Genomic DNA, 12,564 nt, shown 5'->3' on the forward strand with positions numbered 1-12,564 from the left:
TCTTTAATTGAAGAGTATTAAATGATACCGGACATAGTAATGTTACAAATATTCAAATGTTATTATTAAAATAAAGAGAATACCATAAACATTAAGTCAATGTAGCAGAGTTAAGCTAATCTTATGTGGCCTTTGCGACTCAACTCAACTCAACTAATGTGTTGACTTCCACCTACGATCGTGGGTTCTTTAAAATGCACATGATCCAGAGGTGTATCTCAGGGCTCTGGTTTTCACATTCTTTAGAGAAGACCTGGTCCTACAAACCAAAAACATAAATGAGGGAGTTTTGGGTTTGAGCCTGCAGGGGTGCAAGTTGCAGCATCACAGCATTACTTGAGTGACCACATGACATGCATCACGCACTGGCAGTTTCATTCTAGCATTTTTTTAATAATATCTGTAGAACTGTAACACAACAGTTACTAAATTTCATAATTTAAAGAAGGGATTGACAGAAGGACAATATAAACAATAGTTGAGGATCAAAGTAGAAGTTTGAGGCGAGTCGAATGGTCGAGCGGTTCAGCCAGAGGCATTGCAACCTACAGCCATAATAGCCATAATATCGGCGCTGGTTTGAGCGGCAGGCTCGTCTATGGTTCTAGTGGTGGAACAAGTCTTCTCTGATAAGGACTATCAACCGTAGGCCCAGTGTACACATTCTGACTCATGTCCACTTTAAAGTACCCAGTAGGCCTACATCTTTCCAGATATACCGGTACGGACCGATGTACTGGTCCATGCAGCACCTGTAACCCTGCGGTTATGGATCATAAGGTCCTTTACGGAATGTACCTACGTAAACATATACAGTACAATGAAATGGGTGAAAAGGAAGAGTAGAACTGACAGATAAAATGAAAATGAAAGACAGAATGAACTGAGGCCATTAATCGATCAATATTACTAAAAAAATATTTTTGAGTGAATTTGAGAATGAAGGAAAACTGTAATCATTAGATAAGGAATAATATAAATCAATATATAATTTAGTAAACCTCAAATATCTCAACAGCGATAAAATTGATGAAAGTCACATCAGAGGCTGGACGACTGCGTGCCATACTGGTGAATGCTGTCAGGAGATAGATGAGCTCTTGCATCGACATATTGCCAAGCTTGTCATCAAAAGCACCACGATTAGCGGGATCTGTGAAAAAAAAATCAATCCAAAGAATATGTCAACAGAGTTTTACAACCAAGAGTTACAAATATACGATGGAAACTACAACTGTAAAATACTAAAACCCACTGTGAGTTAAAGGAAGTTTGCTTTGGTAGTATGGAAGGGGTTACTCACCAGACAGTCTCCACTTGTAGGCATCGATTCCTGCTCCTTGAGGTACCTCTTGTTCAAGACCACTACCGTCACTATGTAATAACCATAACAACTTCCACATCATCAGCAAGGAGATACTGTTGTGTGGCATCTCTGACATGAACTGCCAAGTGCCAAGTCTATGATAGAATTATCCAAAGTTTAACATAGAGCATAAACATAGCTGAATATGCTTTTCTAAAGTAGGAAAATATCCAAATACAGTACTAGAAAGAATGGAAATATATGACATTTATAGACAGTAGGTCTTTACACAGAAAGTCTCAAAATTCAGAAGTTTCTTGGACAAAGAAACACAGCAAATGGACAGCATGGAATTTATAATGTTGAAATGCAAATGGTGTGCCAAATGGCTCTAAAATGTCATCACACACTAATTTAAACCAAATTAGTAATCTGTAGCAGTGACTTTTGAAATTAATAAAATGAGACAATACAATAATCCAAGTTATCAATGACTAATATAGAACATCAAGATTTTTTGGACTTTTGCATTTTTTTGATAACACACTGAAACATAGATCACTGAATTTAAGTAATGTTCAGCCCATGTATAATTGAAGGGGAGACTGTCTCAGAACATCGGGTGTTAAAATCAAATAAGTTGAAAAACCCAACAGTAAGACATAGCACGCTATTCACAGCCTTATAAGTTATTATCAGCACTTGGGTTTCCAGTTGCAGATTCTGGACCCAGGTCTTCTAAAAAAAACTCTAAAACTGGGCATACACTTTGTCGTACATCCATTGTACGACTCTGACTACTGATTGTCGGTGGCTGTTTGTACGGACTGTCATTAAAAACGGTCCGCTGCATTCGCGTTATGGCGTTGTGTTCTCCATAAAATTGCATCGGCTGGTAACCGTCTGGCACCGTGAGTGTCCAGCTTAACCCATAAGCCTAACATACATAACTGTGTCTTGTGTACTTTAAAACAGCAGTTCTTAAACCTTTTGACCAATGACCCCAAAAAGCATCGATGCAATTTGCAGCGACCCACTTCCTCTAACTCATGTTTGACAACATGATACTGTTGTAAGTTATAAAGCACACAGCGCTCTTTAGATGCAAGCCTAATCTCATGACAGATAATTAATTATGCAAGGGAAGACAATGTTACCTTTTAGCAGACAAGATACAAGATGTTGCCCGGAAATAGAACTGATCAATTTCCAATTGCAGCCGTTTCAGCGAGAATTGTGCATCATAAGGTACAAGACTAGGAATCGCATCTTCATCATCACCGCATGATATGCGCCAGTCACGGTAATTCAACCAATGGTCGGATACGTATTGCACGGTATGCCTACGAGGCAGTGTAAATTGGAAATACGGTATTAAATAAAAATGAAATTAATCACATATTTGGCTGGGAGAAAACCTAAATTTAAATGAGGTTAACATGTCTGAATACTTCTCAAGACAGTTGAAAGTTTTAAAAATTCACATGTTTTTATATTTGCTCATTAGCAAGGAGTAAACCACAATTTTTACCCCAGTATTTAAATAATAAAAAAATCTGTATCTTTTACCATGTTTTCCATTAAACACATCTTCAGTGTCTTAGAAGTCAGTTTACAACATGTCAACACTTTTTATTCCTCTGGAGCTTGACTTTAATTTGACCTTTTGTAATCCCGCTATTTCGTAATCCCAATCGCAAAAAAATTGATGATGAAGATTGTTTAACTATAAAATTGCGAATGAAGTTTTGTTGTAAATGTAAATGTTTCAATACCTGATCATTCTACCGATTCTTTTCACAAATTGTCGATATCGTGCTTTGTTGAACGTTGTCAAACCTTTCTTCAAAATGTTGATAACACATGTTGCAAATGCTATCAACTTCACTACATGATGGCTACCAACACGCTCTATGGCATACTCATCTTCGTCTAAAAATACGGGGGCAGGTGAGAACAAAGAAGAAACTAACATGTTAGATAAAACACAAGCTCATTATTTTGTAATTTTAAAATATGCATTTACAAAAAAAAAAAAAATGTTTAAAATTTATGATTATAACTTCATGTTTAGTCCACATGGAGGAATGCGACTCAGTGGTAGAGTGCCAGGTTACTAATTCTTGAATCATGTGTTCAAATCTATTGTTGACATCTATCATTCAACCATATACTTAATACTGGTCAAAGACCTTGTTGATGATGAAGATGATGATGATCATGATGATGATAATGATAGAGATAATGATGACAATAATAATGATGATGATGATGTTGCTGATGATGAAGATGACATCCTCATCATCGAAAGATGATCTTGATAATGATGATGATATGGCGATAATGGTAAAGAAATATGATGATGATGTTTGTGATGATGAAGAACATCAAAAACAACCAGTGTTGCTACTTTTATAAAAAATCATCAATATCATATCTGACCTTATGTCCAGGTGCTTTAACTGTCTTACCTGTACTGTCCATGGCCAGAACATGTCTGAAGCATTTGTCAAATGGAAACTGAGCTAGTAAACCAACAAGGTCATTCTCATGTAGCATCAGCCATTGGTTATCAGCATCCTCATCCTAAATTAATCAATCAAGCAATAAATCAAACATTTACAGTGGTGGATCTAGGAATTCAAACTAGATGGGGACCAGGGAGGGACAGATAGCAGGTAGACTCAACAAGAGAGGGGGGGAGAATTAAGGAAAGAAAATGTGGGAATTAAGGAAAAAAAATGTATCTAGATGGCACTCTCAGATTTAAATTTGATTATAATTTTATTTTTCTCTCCACATTTTTTATATAATTTCTTAAAATTTAGGTGCCCCTTTGAATCCGCCACTGATTTAATCTATTAATCCTTCAAAGTAAAGCAATTAATGAACATTATATAATTTTATACATTGAGAACAAAACTGGAATTTTTTTTTTTCTCTCACAACTTATTAGTAGTTAATGAATTGACGTAAAGCTGAAGCCACAAACTTCAAGGCAGCAATTGAATTCACAATGTGAGACAACCTCAAATAATGATTTAAGCGATATCAATGCAGGAGCAAGTATTCAAGTGCTGATTTTTAAATGTTCAATGAATTATGCCAATCATCAATCAATCACTGTCAATCAAACATTTATCCATTTGTAGTGCATGGAAGACCCAAGTATCAGGGGAAGCAATCAACACAATATTGAAAAGCACTGATGGATTGGTCAATCAATAGTTATTAATTGCAAAAAAAAAAAAAATAAAAAAAAAAATCACCTCTTCACCATCTTCATCAACAATGGTCCAGGCAAAAGGATTTGTGTCTGAGGCTTTGCTCGTGTCTGGAGTCATAGCAACCCGCAGTCGAGATAGATATTCTTCTCGATACCTGGAAGTAGAAAGACCCACAGTGCTTAGGACACATTGCCAAGCCTTTAAAGCACAGGTGGGCAAAGTGCAGTCCGCAGACCACAATCTGCCAATGAAAATAAATTAACATATATACCCTGAAATATGTCTGCACTTTTGACTAAAACCCATGGTTGTTACAGCCCAATGTCAATTTTCTGTAAAAAGTATGTTAAAACCGTGCATGGAACTTCACTTTGGCCCGCCGACCCTTCTTGGAGCCCACTTTTGTTGTAATTTATTTGATTTAATTATAATTCATTTTATTTTAAATTTTATGATATTTTATTATGTTATTTAATTTATTCAGAGTAGTAAAATCCCATTCCACAACCTTTTTAGCTAACGACCCAAATGATGTCAAGCACTCTGATGCGACCCATCGAACCCAAAGTCAATAAAACGTCAGTTGTTTTATACACGCAAGAGATAGCGGGAAGAACACCCACTTGATTCTTTTGTGAATTGATTAAAATACATTATCACCCACAAAATCACTATGTAAAACCCATAAAAATGAAAATTTAACTTTGAATTACTCATTTAACAAAATCACGTAAGTTATCAAATTTTTCAATAAGTTAAAGACTTTTAAAAATTAATGATTAACGAACATTTTATTATAAATTCCTGGTGCTGCCTGACATTTATGAGTTATGCGGAGACATAGACACATTAAATTTTAAAATGTTTTCTCATTATAATTTGCAGCTGAAAGCCTAACACAATGAAATGAACAAAACTAATACTTTAAGGTTGTCATACCTGAAGTACTATTTTTGATAGTATATTTTTAATGCACTTGTCAATTGTAGCCCCGGCCACCCGGACCAGGGCCATAGCGGGGTACTAGCGCAGGACTGAGCCGGGGATGTACACATAGTTGTGTCCCCGTAGTGCCAGGAAGTACCTAAAATTTACCCGTATGTGTAACAGGCTTCGGAAGGGCCGGGAATTTTACATGTAGAGTAGCTGCGGTTTTGGGTCGTTAGGTCTAATGTTGTCAAACCGGGTCTGGTCCTACCTAGCCTACACTAGGCATAGGCATTCAGTCATCAACTACTGTGTGTTTTGGTTATTAAAAAATCGCCTACCGGTACTTTAGGCCTACCACCATGGTTGCATTTTTTATAGATCGTGGTATCAATTAAATAATATAAATTGAACCTCCAAACAACACAACACTGAGGACCGAGGTGGCGGCGCATGAGTGTGTTGTGTAAAAATTTGCGAACCATGAATTTGATCTAGTTTGCGCCAAAAATATGTCAGTACATGAGCCAAGGCAAGGAAATGTGTTTCTACTACTTGTATTCATTTTCTTATTTAGGCCTAACAATTGACAAGTGCATAACATGAAACTGTGATAATGCACACACAACAAAAGTAAACTGACGCACTTGTCACACTTAAAATGCACTTTCGTTTACTGTAATTTAATTTCATTTGTCTTTGTTAGTGTTAAGTAATGTTTTCACGATCTGAAGAGATTATGCGACCCATCAAATTTTTTTTCGCGACATTGGGACCCATAGGTTTCGGAAAGGTTTAGTAAAACATTCATAAATACAAAGTTCAACAGAATTAGAATTAGAATTGGGCTACAAAATTTTTTACAGTAAAATATAATTTCAAGTGAAACATACCTGACAGGGGACATCAGGTAGTCAAGCATATCCACAAAATGATCAAGTAGGGGGCTACCCCATGTTGACCCCAAAGGGCCACTAATGTAGCCCTGTGGTGGTGGATAAACCTGCAAGAAGCTTGTGGCCCATTGATCAAGTCCAGCTGGGCATCGTAGCAGATGATTTAGGATAAACAGGTGGTCGGGAATGCTGGCAAGCCTTAATAATATTGCAATCTATGAAACAATATATAAAGTAATAATAAAATAAAGACAATATTTTCATGTTATGTTATTACAGAGTTTATTAAGCCTTCAGACTCATTATATACATTGCTTTGCATATTTGTTTAGCCATTCCGACACTCATTGCTATTAATCTAGTGCCACAACAACTGGCACTAGATTAATAGTAATAAGAATGTTGGAATGGCTAAAAAACAATGCAAAACAATAAAATAAGAGGGGGTAAATAATAATACCAAAGTGGATGGTAGAAAAACATAGGAAAGCTGAAGAGAACAAAAAACAAAAATCATAAAAAAAACAATAACAAACCATTGAAGTTTCACTCAGATCCATTGATCAGTTTTTGAGATATTTATTGGAAAATTATCATTTTAAATGACTGTGATCCCCCACCCCAAATTCACATCACCACCAAAATTTAATAATGGCTTTCTTGTAACTTGGTTAACACTTTTAGAAAGTTTCATATATATATATATATCTGTAGATTTGTTTTTAAGATCTAATGTGGGGTCTTTTTCTTTAGGAATCACCACATCCACCCCACTCAGGATCATCACCAAAATAAAAAAAAAAGAACCGTTCATTCAATGTCAGATATCATCTGTGAAAATCTGACGCATGTAGACCTAAAACTGTAGGCATGAGGCTGTTACACGCAGACAAACACACACCCACAAACACACAAAGAAAATCCGATGAAAATATAAAATCCTCAAGGATGTAATAAAACTAATTATAACATATTCACTTACTAGCCTCTTCAGCCACTCTCTGGTTACATCAATAAAGACTTGATCCTGAGTTGGACGTCGCTGAAATGCGAATAAGACAGATATACACTGACGGAGTCGCTCAATTTGTTGCTGATCTTCTCTGCTGCTTTCTCCAACCAGGTGAGCTGTCAGGGACAATTACAAATAAATAGATAGATAGATAATAATAGTAAATGATGAAAACAATAATGAAGTATTTATTTGAATTTCTTATAGCATATAACACCAAGTTTCTATACTCTTTTCTCCATGAAGTTCAGTGTCACATACTGTACCTAAAGGGGAGAAAATATATAAAAAACAAAACCAGTAAAACAATAAAAATTGATGATGATAGTGATGATAATAGGAATGATGATCAAAACTTTCTCACCTGTGATGGGAGAATATTTATTAATGCTTTCCAAGGTTGGATTCTTTGTAATCAAAAAATACAAGTAAGATTCAATTTGTAACCGTGATAATTGGGCAGTATAGAGGCACAGGGAGAGCGTGTCGTGTGCAAATGAACGTATCAGCTTCAGTGTTCTCTCAACCTCGTGTAGTTTCATGTAGTTGAATTCCACGGTGGAGTATGTGACCGTCTGCGACACTTTAAAGCCATCAGCACACCGACCCTAAAAATACATAATTTCAAAAGCAATCATTAAACACAATGTACCTTTCCGCTAATTAAGCCTTGCTGCATTGTTGCTGAGGTGCCACAAAAGGACAGTTTGTGCGACAACATATGTGTTTGTTAAACATGCACATATTCCTGGCCGCACTGTTTCATTTGGTTAGGTGTTATGGTTTGATTGACATTCTGGAAAGGTCTACAGTTTTCGATGGAAAACACTGGCACAACGGTTGTGGTTTCAAACTCTCGACCCTAAGGTCGGGGATTCAAGTGCTTGCTGGCAAAGACATTTTATCAAATATCTTATACATTAATAACAAGATGGCGTTCTCTGCGATTTCTGCATGCAAATTCTGTAATAATGCAGTGTATGGCACCCTCTTGCAATTACAATTACTTTTGAACTACATGTAAATTCTTGAACAACCATAGTAACAACTAGAACGCCCTCCCTCAATTACAATTACTTTTTGCTGCTTTCTGTGTGAATGGACGCTTCTAATTTGTTATACTGTATGTAAACCGCGGAGAGAGTGCTATCTTGTTTTTATAAGATCTTTGCATTTTGTCCACATTGTCTTCTATCCATCCAGGAGTTAAGTGGGTACTTCAAGCTCAAAATATGCTGATTGATTTCCTGAAGCAAACTATGGAATTTTCCCTTCATTAGGCATTGTTCCAATGACTGATATATTGTGGAGAAGTGCTCTGAGACTTGCAATGTAGAGCACTATATCAATACTGACATATTTTAAAAATGTTTATTCATAGGCCATGAAAACAATTTCACAGCCTGTTAACAGTGCAAACCAAGGTATCTGAGCTTGGCTGGCTGAAAATGGTTTAGTGTGTGGTTGAAACTCTGACCAGGAAGTTCAGAAGCAGAATGGACAATGCTGCTCCACTATTATTATTATCATAATAATCAATAAACGTAACATTATCAAACATTTCTATTTATCATTTATAGCACATCAATAATGTTATTGATCTTTTCTGAAGGCGGTTTGCATCAGGAGATTAGTTCCCAAATACTTGCAAAAAATACCTTGTAAGTGAGCATTCAGTATACACGTCATTTAGTAAAAAAACATAATTCCTATTATTATTGACCATTACCATTATTTTTTATATTACATAGTAAAATTTAAACCTACATTTGCAGTGATGTGGTTTTCTTGTGAGATCCACAGTTCGGAAGTATAGTTTTTGTAGTCTTTTCTGACACTGGAAATATCGGCAATGACGGCCAGTAGGTTCGATCTTGATTTGAAGAAATTTAGCAACAATTCGTACAATTCATGATTGGTTACATTAGTTTGCTATGAAGAAAAGAGAGAGATATTTAGTATATTGAGCTGATAAATTAGAGCAGTTCATTCATAATAGGCATAAATCCACACTGTGCCTGTAAATACCAAATAATACACGCAGGGCATGGTAAAGGCGGGTGATTCAATTGTGTTTTTTAATGCTCAAAGGAAACTTTTATAGAAAATTTTATAATTTCTGTAACCAATGCAATTTAATCACTTCTTCCTTAAAACAATATGTACCACTATTCCACTGTATCTTTTGGTCCATTTATTTCTTTGCCTAATCCTGCTAACACACAGGCTAATAGGCAAACAGCGATGAATACATAACCTACGAGGCAGTTGGCACATTGGTTGGTGCTTGGACTTCCAACCTTGGGGTCAGGGGTTTATCGCTGTGCAAGTCGATTATATCCTCAGGCAAAGGCACTTTATCTACGTTTGTCTCTCTCTACCCAGGAGTATAAATGGGTACCTGGTAGGATGTTGTAGCATTGATTGTACATGTACTAGTTTTGTGAGCTGAGTGCACGTCTAGGTATACACCTCAGGGAGCAGAGAAGGTTGCACTTTGTGCTTGTTTGCCATTGGATGTATCCAGTGACCAGGGGTATAATGAACGCTGAGTGCATTTGATCATTGATTTTTGAATTATTAAAATATTATTCTTGGAGGAGGTAATCTACTATACTAAAAAAAGTAGTATTTTTTTTTTTTCTTGATTCTAACTGGTTTGAGAATCGTCCTACCCATGTAAGATTGAGGGTGGTGGTAATAGAGGACTTGGAGTTCCATACTGTAGGAGGCTTGGAAAAAATAAATTGATTTCAAACACTGAACTGATTCAGGATTGGGGTAACCCCTTAAATTTGTGAAATTAAAAAGAGGAAGAAACTTTCCCACCATCTAGAGTGTCCATAGTAACATGGTCAGGCTGTGGTAGGTGTATAAATAAGTGGTATGGACCCATCATCTTAAAAAATCCTCTCCTTCCAGGCCCGGATTTAAAAAAGAATTATTTCCTATAACAAAAATGCCCCAACATCTTTAATTTATGACTGGTATTTATTTCCAAATTTAAAGAAGTGAGTAATCGCATATTTCACTACATTACTAAAAAATTATGGCCTGAAACTCAAAATTGTCCTGGATCGACCGCTACCTAAGTTCTATCATTATTATTTTCTAGCATGAAGATGGAACAACCTGTAAAATAGCACCTATTCAACCTTATTATTAATAATCACTATTATCATTTACTAAGAATTCTATTTATTTTCAATCTGATTATATTACATTTGAACTAAGAACTGTTTTGTATCATAGAGAATTGGCAAAAGGCTAAACAAATTGGCTTCCTATACAGTATTCCTTAAACTGACATTACTATTAAAAATAAACAATAAATCTGAGGGATAAAAATGACAAAAAATGCTTGACAATATAATTCTTAACATTTTGTAATCTTTTTTTAGAACATTCATCATCATCTTTTGTTATCAGTAATTCTGGAGAAAAAAAAATCAACAAGAATACTTTTCAGCCTTCTTGTAATTACATAACAGATGCATATTATTATTAATAATATGCATCTGTTATGAAAAATAAACAATAAATCTGAGGGATAAAAATGACAAAAAATGCTTGACAATATTATTCTTATCATTTTGTAATCTTTTTTTAGAACATTCATCATCATCTTTTGTTATCAGTAATTCTGGAGAAAAAAAAATCAACAAGAATACTTTTCAGCCTTCTTGTAATTACATAGATGCATATTATTATTAATAATATGCATCTGTTATGAAAAATAAACAATAAATCTGAGGGATAAAAATGACAAAAAATGCTTGACAATATTATTCCTGTCTCTTATACACATCTAGATGTGTATAAGAGACAGATGTACCACTATTCCACAATACTTTTCAGCCTTCTTGTAATTACATAGATGCATATTATTATTAATAATATGCATCTGTTATGAAAAATAAACAATAAATCTGAGGGATAAAAATGACAAAAAATGCTTGACAATATCATTCTTATCATTTTGTAATCTTTTTTTAGAACATTCATCATCATCTTTTGTTATCAGTAATTCTGGAGAAAAAAAAATCAACAAGAATACTTTTCAGCCTTCTTGTAATTACATAGATGCATATTATTATTAATAATATGCATCTGTTATGAAAAATAAACAATAAATCTGAGGGATAAAAATGACAAAAAATGCTTGACAATATCATTCTTATCATTTTGTAATCTCTTTTTAGAACATCCATCATCATCTTTTGTTATCAGTAATTCTGGAGAAAAAAAAAACATCGGTAAACTCTAAATAATAAGAGTGGATTTAAAGGATGGAAAAGTGGGCTAAAAAGGGTGGGTGGAGGGCCATGAATTTAGCTTTAGAATGGGTGGAAAACATCAAGGCTGGATGGTCCCACCCACCTCTGCCTACCACAACTACATCCCTGAAAACCATGAGCTCCTACCTGTATGTACACATACATGATAATAAACAAAATCTAAATACTACCATAATCTAACACAATCATAATCTACAATAAATAATTTTAATTGTTATGATATGTATGTGAATATAGAAGTTGATATCATGTAGATCCTTGCATTATATTAGCATGTATTGCTTATTAAAAATCAATGCAATTCGTAAAATTATGTGATTGTGAATATTTCAAAAGAAAATTTGTTTAAAGCTTCCAACTTGGTCGATGATTAGGTCCATAAATCTTTGCAAATACAATAATAATATGCCCATAATTGCCACACAAAAGCCATTACTGAACAGGACACAGCACATGCTGGTATTAGTAAATATCACAGGCATCACATGACTCCCAAATTAATATAATATTCATCAAAACTAACTGCAAAATAGACGAATATTAAATACTATTATGACAAAATGAAATCATTAACAAAATTAAGTTCTCATGTTAGCTTAACACCATTTTTTTTTTCTTTTCTACAACTTTACAGTAGGCCAACACAAGTATTAATATTACCTTTATTACTATGGTACCTCCCAATGTCAGGGGAAACGTGTAACTGTACTATTACTTTTCTTTTTTGTATCAAACATAGATCAGCAATTACATATTAAGTTTTTAAATATTAAATATAAAAATAAGTCAATGAAACAATGAAAATAGTAGCCCCACAATCATTACATTGGTTGATTATGTGGTTTACTCATAATATGGGCATGATGGCATCACATCACATCCATGGGCAAATGACAGA

General features: G+C 34.8%; 1 protein-coding gene across 6 annotated transcripts in view; it reads right to left on the reverse strand.

The window, feature by feature from the left end:
* LOC117103217 (ectopic P granules protein 5 homolog) overlaps positions 1-12,564 on the reverse strand; it is a 50,421-nt gene that overhangs the window by 29,044 nt on the left and 8,813 nt on the right. For all 6 annotated transcript variants that reach the window (XM_033243760.1, XM_033243764.1, XM_033243762.1 and 3 more), the window contains exons 3-12: positions 9,136-9,300; positions 7,733-7,976; positions 7,339-7,484; positions 6,354-6,571; positions 4,576-4,687; positions 3,778-3,892; positions 3,082-3,238; positions 2,464-2,649; positions 1,304-1,461; positions 1,002-1,153 (exon numbers count right to left, since the gene is read on the reverse strand). In XM_033243760.1, the coding sequence (XP_033099651.1) occupies positions 1,002-1,153; positions 1,304-1,461; positions 2,464-2,649; positions 3,082-3,238; positions 3,778-3,892; positions 4,576-4,687; positions 6,354-6,571; positions 7,339-7,484; positions 7,733-7,976; positions 9,136-9,300 (1,653 nt within the window). The remainder of the gene's footprint in view (positions 1-1,001; positions 1,154-1,303; positions 1,462-2,463; positions 2,650-3,081; positions 3,239-3,777; positions 3,893-4,575; positions 4,688-6,353; positions 6,572-7,338; positions 7,485-7,732; positions 7,977-9,135; positions 9,301-12,564) is intronic.

Source organism: Anneissia japonica, unplaced genomic scaffold (assembly GCF_011630105.1).
Source record: "Anneissia japonica isolate Jap-2015-1 unplaced genomic scaffold, ASM1163010v1 scaffold2652_len1590060_cov184, whole genome shotgun sequence".
NCBI lineage: Eukaryota > Metazoa > Echinodermata > Crinoidea > Comatulida > Comatulidae > Anneissia > Anneissia japonica.